At 52.8% G+C, this 7333-nt stretch overlaps 1 protein-coding gene across 2 annotated transcripts in view; it reads right to left on the reverse strand.

Moving 5' to 3' along the window:
- VOPP1 (VOPP1 WW domain binding protein) overlaps nt 1–7018 on the reverse strand; it is a 57066-nt gene extending 50048 nt beyond the window's left edge. The window contains exon 1 of one of the 2 annotated variants that reach the window (XM_081079761.1): nt 6843–7018. In XM_081079761.1, the coding sequence (XP_080935887.1) occupies nt 6843–6896 (54 nt within the window). In that variant the 5' untranslated portion in view covers nt 6897–7018. Of the gene's footprint in view, nt 1–6237; nt 6289–6842 lie in introns of those variants that run through there. The other variant, XM_081079762.1, reaches the window with a different exon arrangement.
- Nucleotides 7019–7333: the final 315 nt, after the last annotated feature.

The raw sequence follows: 7333 nt of genomic DNA on the forward strand, positions 1-7333 counted from the left end.
AAGGGCTCGACTCACAACGGTCGGCTCCCTTTAACTTTCCTGAGAACATACCTGGTTTGCATAGAGGTTGGTATCAAAAAATCTCTACCTCTCCTCCACAAAAGATACCCAAAACCATCCAATAACGAGCTCTGCTCGTTGGAGGAACCAGGCCTCTGTTCCCTCACTCGGTCAAGGCCCACCTCCTTAAAACAAACAAAAAGGGAGGAGATGTCGGAAGCCATAGAAATCCCCAGGCCTTGCCTAGGCAGAACTTCCTGGTCACAAAACCCAAAGCCCGCGCGCGCCAAACCCAGAGCCCGCGCGCGCCAAACCCAGAGCCCGCGCGCGCCAAACCCAGAGCCTGCCCATTTCCTTGTACCTCATATGGCATCGCCCTGTCCTAGCCTATCAGCCCGCGACAAATACCTCGCCACCCTATGACATAGCATATCCCACCCCCATCTGACATAGCTATATATATAACCCGCCATCGTAATAAAATTTTGAGGCTTGATCAGATCCCTGTCTTGCCTCCATTCTTCGCGTCTCCTGTCTCCCCTTTTTTTTCATCCTCAACAGGTTTCTTCCCCTCGTCCCACGTTGCATTGTCCTGCCGGTCGGGACACTTGACTCCTTAACCACAATGAGAGAAGGTCACCGTTCCCTACTCACCAAACAAAATGGCCTTGCCTAAGGCTCCCGCTGGATGACTGCAACATGAGTGCAAAAACTCCCAAACTTAGATGTCTTGCTCCTTGCATTCTAGACTCTCATTCTGTTGGATCTCTCCTCACCAAGGGCAAACGATCAAACACGCCAAAACACTTCATACAGAAAGCTGCATTCTGACTTGTAAAAATTAAGGACATCAGTGGTCTCCAAAGCAAAATCTCCATCACCTCTCTCAACCAACCCAGGTGTATGTCTCCATCTTTGACTCGGCTCTGTTCAACATTTTTATGAATCAGTTGGATTCAAGTCGACAATGGCATGATGATCAAATCTGTGTATGACAGAAAACCATAAAGGATACCAGATTTTTTTAAAAAAATAGTATTCGGACAGATGTTTACAGGCTTAAGAAGATGAAGGAAGTAATGTGAAATATAATTAAAATCAATATACAGTCCTCAACATAGGTTTTAAAAATTATAATGAACCTCTCTACAGCTGCTGTGAGGATTGGTGGGTTCCCAGCAGCGCGTGTTTAAAACAACGTAAGGGTCACTGCAAATTCAGTGTGAGTCTGCTGGGTCATCTTATCTGCATAATGGAGAGGTCCACACAAGGGCTCTGACAGTGACAGTGAGACCACACCTAGAGAACAGAGGGTCCCTTCAAATTAAGTCCCAGTGGAGAAGAGATGGGAGGCAGAGGCTTCACGACAAATTGCACGCACCACTGAACGCACTTCTTCTACAAGAGTGCACCGACACCCTAGCCCTCGCCCACTGAACACTAGCAACTCCGTAACCAGTCTCTGCTGACAGGACCCCAGGAGAATACAACACAGGTATCCTACGAACGGATGGCACGATGACTTCCGTGGCTCACAAACATGGAGCATCTCATGAAGTCGATGACAGACAAAGGAATCTGGCAGTAAAGCCACTCATAACGATCCAAGCGGTGCCCAAAGGAGAATGACAGGAGTGAAAAAGACCAGAAGCTGGAGGTGGGCGGTGGGGGGAGGGTTGGGTTACTAGAGCAAATCATTCTGGAGAAGGAGAAAATCGAACCCTACTATGATCATGTCACTAAATTCCAATGCCAAATGGAGACTGTCCGATTATGCGTCACAGACTTTTGCCAGAAAAATGCATCTCTCCCCTCCCCGCGCTGATTCATAATTCTAAAAATATGTACTTAGGATAAACTTAACTCATTTCTATAATTTGGGCTTTGCTTTTTCAAATTAAAGTCTGAATCAAACTTCCCTTCCACTATTAACCATGAAAATGTGACCCTGTTTCGGGTGAACTCACTTTGAGGGGCCTTATTCTAGGACCAAGTATGTTCGGACAGTGAGGATTTCCTGAGCACTGGCTGGTCAGCAGCTATCAAAGGGCAGCTGTGAGGATGCAGAGATTATTCCAAAACACGTTTCAGGAGAATGCAGGAAGGAGGTAAAGCCTGGAGAAGAGCACAGTGGGGACCACAGTTCTTGTGTTCAAATACCGAGGGACTGTCATTGCAATTATGTTTCCTCTGAAAAGCCCAAGAAGAAAAACTTAGGACCAGGTAAAAAGAGTCATTTCTCCTCAATGTCACCGAAAACTTGAACAATTGAAGTTGTCCAAAATGTTGATGCTTTGTTTTGAGAGCTAGTGTGTTTCTGTCACTAGAGGTGTTCAAACAATGGTTACCTATTAGTCCTAGTACAGGGGCCCCCACTTCAGCAACCATAGCTACTTAATTGCCTTCCCCTCTCCTACCATCGGACTACTCAGCTCCTTCTCCCAGGGTCATTCCCCACTGATCTACTCAATCAAATACTTACTGAGTCCCTACTCTGTGTCAGGTACTGTTCTAGGAGCAGGGTATTTCAGTTAACACAACAGAGCAAAACCTTTGCCCTTACAATGCTTAGATGGTGGGACAGAAATTCCATCATACTGTGAAGGTAACAGACACAGAGGAGGGAGGGAACTGGTGACAGCAAGGGGGCTGGGAGGGGCCCGGGTTGGAATTTTATACAGGGTGGTCAAGAGAGGCCTCGTTGAGAGGGTGACATTTGAGAGGCCTCATCGAGAAATGATAACAACGGTGAATCTTAGGGAAATTACCTGCCATCCTGTGGCCTGATGACTCAAGTGGCCACTAGATTAATCTATGTGGTTCTAGCGTCACTTAACCCAAGAGAAAGCAAGGGCCGATTAGAGCCCCAAGTGTGGGCCCAAGGCCCCGGGCCCTCCTGGCACACCTGGAGCCAGGTTCTCCCCACTTCAGAGCACCTGCCTGCCACCTGTTTATTCAGCACTGTCACCTCCCATCCACAGGCAGCCGGCCTCCCGTGGAGCTTCCAGAGATAACAAACTCCCGACAGTCTTCTTTTTCGTTCAAATTGCATGTTGCTCAGATTCTAAAAACTCTAAAGAGTGGGAGGGTTGAAAGGGTTTATTTCAGAAAATTGGCACCAGGAGGCTGCCATAGTCATTGGAATTCCGGGGCACGAAAAACATTTGGCACAAGGCAAAAAAAAAAATAAAACAAAAAACGAAACAAAACCCACCACACTCTTAAATATGACTTAGTTCTAATTTCAACACTCCTGGGCATCAAAAGACACAGGACTTCAGAAAAATACTCAGTAATCCTCTTGTTTTCCCTAGTTTCAAAAGAGAATGTTCACTTTCCAACCCTCTCTCTAAGGGAAGACCACTGCTTTTTCTAGCCCAAGAAGGGCTGTCCTTTTGCCAGATAACTTTGAAACACATGGCAGCCTCATTTAAAGGCTTTCAGTGTTTGGTTCAGGGTGGGGGTTGGGGATCAGAGAGATACTGACACCAGTCATTTGCATAAAATAACCCAGCACAGCGTTCACCCCCCAGGAGGGGGTGCAGCAAACCCCCAGCACTGGCACTGGGGAATTTTACACTGAATCATATAGGACACATTTCTGGGCTCACTTCAGTGATCAAAGCCCTTAGAACAAATCCTTATAAGTCTATTACAAAGGTGTCAACAACCTAACCTCCAGAAGGAGACTGCAATGGCAACAGCTATTGTCAGAGGGAAGAAAAACAACACACTCGGGGAAAGCTCATGCTCAGGGCCTAATTACTCCCCAGGTTCAAATAAAGCACAGTCAGGCTTGAAACCTCTTTCTCTTTCCCTTCTGAGGAGCAGCTGCAGCCCAGGGAAGGCCGTGGGGAATTCCTTCACAGGGTCCTGGGAACTGGCCTAGCACCTGCAGCCCATTCCTGGGGCCTCCCATGAGTCGTGGGCACAACAGAAGCATGGAACCTAATGACCCCAAAAGAGCTTTGGGGTTCCCCCACGCCATGGCCAGATTCATGGCCCAGGTGCCTGGGAGCGAAGCAGCAGGTCCACAGTGCCTGAAGGAGTGGAGAGATGAGATAAGGGGTCGCTGGCTTCACGTGCAAGTCACAGGAAACTCCGAGTTAGCAGAAAGGAAAGGTCACACTGCAGGAATGAGCTCCCAAGAAGACTCCCCAGGGAAGGGAGGGTGCTGCCAGCAGCCTGTTCCTACTTCAAACCCTGCCTGGGCTTTAGGATGAGCACGCAACCAGCGGTTCCCACAACGGCGCAGTTGATGTGAGTTGCCCCCCCCTGCCCCCCCACCTCGGGAAGGCACAGTAATTCCCAGATTTCACTCTCCAAGGTGTCTCATTTGGATGCCAAATCATGGATGTCCCCGAAACACATGCGACTGCATTCCTAAAGGCTCTTTTGTTGGTTTCCCTGTTTCATGGGATGCATACCGGCCCAAGTCCATATCAGCCTCCAGACAGAGCACGTGCAAATCCTCTCCACGTCTGTACCTGCAGCTGTGGGGGAGGCAGAGACGCGGCACAGTGTGAGGGCGCCCGCTGGGCTTCCACCTCCAGCCCCTCCCGCTAACCAGCAGTGAGAACGTGGACAAGTTCTGTATCATCTCTCACTGCAAATAAAAGTGGGCAGAAAAGTAATTGCCAAGAGGATTCACGAGTTAATATTTGTAAGGTGCTTAGAACAATGCCTGCCTGACACAGGGTAAGCTCTCCACAAGTGTTTGCTGAGTAACAAACAAGTATGCAGTCTTTATGTCCAACAGGTAAGGGATGGTGAAGCCGGGGAGGACAGCCCTTCTCCAAAACAGCTTTGAGGTCCCCTCCCTACTCCTGGGCTTCTGGCTAGCATACACCCCTCCCTCTGCGTGGTGCTGGCTGGTGCTGGCTTGGAACAGGGTGCTAGAGGCCCAGAATAACCACTGCCAGAGGGCTCCCTTTTTCCAGGTGTTTTATGATCAACTACGCAACTACAAGGAAACCAGCTCAAGCAGAACAAAGAAACAAAGGCAAATACCCCAGCTTGCCTCTGGCTGTCAGAAGCCATCAGATACCTCTCTCACAGCGACCTTTGCCTGCTCACACTCAGCAACTGTCATTGCACATGTGTGCGTGTGACTGGGACTCCAAAGGTGTTCTGACAACAATACATTTTAGTTGAATTTCAGAGCAGCCCATTTAAGATGAAACCATCTCAGATATATATCTCATGTATCAAATTCCATGTGATGAATTATAAAGAAATCTCCTTAGTGCCTCAGAGACACCTTAGCACCAGCATAAAAGTGAGCTACATCACACCATCCTGCGGAAAATAGAAATTACCCATCGGCTGGATAGTCGACTTTGTGAAAACCCCGGCTTAGTCAGTTAGGTTTTAGTGTCCTCACAGCGGTGCCTTTCAGATCTTTCAACCTTTCAGACATGGTCTGAACTCTACTGAGAAATTCCTATGCAATACAACAGCTATTTGGGGAAGAACGGAAGCCCTGAGTGGTCCTAGGGCACAGCACTGAAGACCGGAGAAGCAGAACCAAGGGAATGCTGGCTAATTTCATCACGCACCGATTGTGAGGGGGGAGGGGTGGGGTCCGGTGGGGGTGGGTATTGCATGGTAGGTACAGATGTACGTGTTTTTCATAAACAATGGCCTCAGATTCATTTCTCTTTTGTTATGTCCGGTGAGTCAAGGAGGGGATCGCATTCCTAGGTTTTAAAATTCTGAACAAACGGAAAGAAATGCATGAATGACCAATACATTCAATACCCAGCCAGGGGGATATTAAGGACAAAAACACGGGGGCTTTCCATCAACCTTGCTTTCAAGAGAGCTAAGACTTCCCCTCTCAACATCCTATAACATTTATTTCTCGGTAAATTCAGGAAACCAAGTAGTGGTTTTTAGCAGACACCCAACTGTGAGAGTTTTACAACCTCCAAAATAGAAAAGAAAGAGACAGAAGTTACTCATTACCCATTTATCCTGACTTCATTAATTTAATGCAAATTTCCTTGAAAATAAAGGAGCAGAGCAGGGAGTCGAAGAAGCTCTAATTCAGCCTCTACCCCGGACTCCCACTACCTCCCATGTTACAGAACCCATCAGAGGATGTAACTTGGCAGCCCGGGGCAGACGGGGTCCCCACGAGGGTTGCGGTCACCAGGCGCCTCCAGCCTCCATCGCTTCCACACGTTTCCTCTCTCGGTTCCTGCCTCACACCCACCACCCGAGCTCCCCACGCACCTGAAGACCCCGCGCTTCCTTTTCACGCGCGGGAATGCTTCCTCGCGCTCCTCTCCGCTATTTCCCCGGCACCGCGTGACGTTTTCTCACCACTACCTCCCCGCGCGCTCGCACGCGCCCCCCCCGCGGCCCACCCACTCCGACCCCAGACCGCCGGGCGGCCCGCACTCTCTGCGCCTGCGTCGCTCCCGGGACGCCCCCCCGCAGCCCCCCGCCGCGGGATCCCGGGCCTCCTCGGGGGAGGTGAAAAGGGAAGTACAGCGCGGAAAGGTCACTGTGGAGTCCTCCAGACGGGGGCTGGGAGCTAGAGAAACAGGCACCCCGCGCAGGGTGGGGGGCGGGGCCGGGGGACCGCAGGGGAGGACAGAGCGCAGGGGAGCGGCCGCGAGCCTCCCTGTCACCGGGGCCCCCGCACGTTCCAGCACCGGGACGTCTGCGGGACCGCAGGCTGCCACTCGGCCTCGCGACCTTTCGGCCCCTCGCAGAGGGTCCCCGGGCGCCTGTGCTGCGCCCCGCTCCGCCTCCGCATTGTTCGCACTGCACGGGCTCCTCGGGCGGCACCCGGGGCGGCGCGGCCCCGGCCCGGCCCCGGCCTCGGCCCCTACCTCCACGAGCAGCGCGAGCAGCAGCGCCGCCACCCTCCCGGGCAGGCGGTTCATGGCTCCACGTCCTGGCGGGGCGCGCCCGGCTCTCGCGTCGCAGGCGCGGGTCAGCGGCACGTCCGCCGCGCGCCGGGCCAGAGGCCAGCGGGCTGCAGCCGCCGGCGGCGAGCGCTGGGGCCGCGGGCGGCGGGGGGCGGGCGGGGAGCCGGGCGGCGCGGCTCCGCCCTCGCGAGCCCCGCCCCCGCCGAGCCCCGCCCTCCCCTGGCCCCGCCCCGCCCCCCGCCCCGCCCCCCGCCCGGCCGGAGCGCGCGCCCGCGAACACCTGGAATCCGGGCCGAGGGGCGCAGCTGCTGGGCAGCGGGGTCCGCGTCGCCTGGGTGCGCGCGCCAGGGCCCGGCGATTCGGGAGGGCAGCTGCCAGCTGTCTCCTCCGTCGGGGGAGCCCGTCCTGTCACCCCTCAATAGCCCGGGCAGGCTTTTCGAAGGAGCAAAGTG

Source organism: Rhinolophus hipposideros (genome assembly GCF_964194185.1).
Source record: "Rhinolophus hipposideros genome assembly, chromosome: 18".
NCBI lineage: Eukaryota > Metazoa > Chordata > Mammalia > Chiroptera > Rhinolophidae > Rhinolophus > Rhinolophus hipposideros.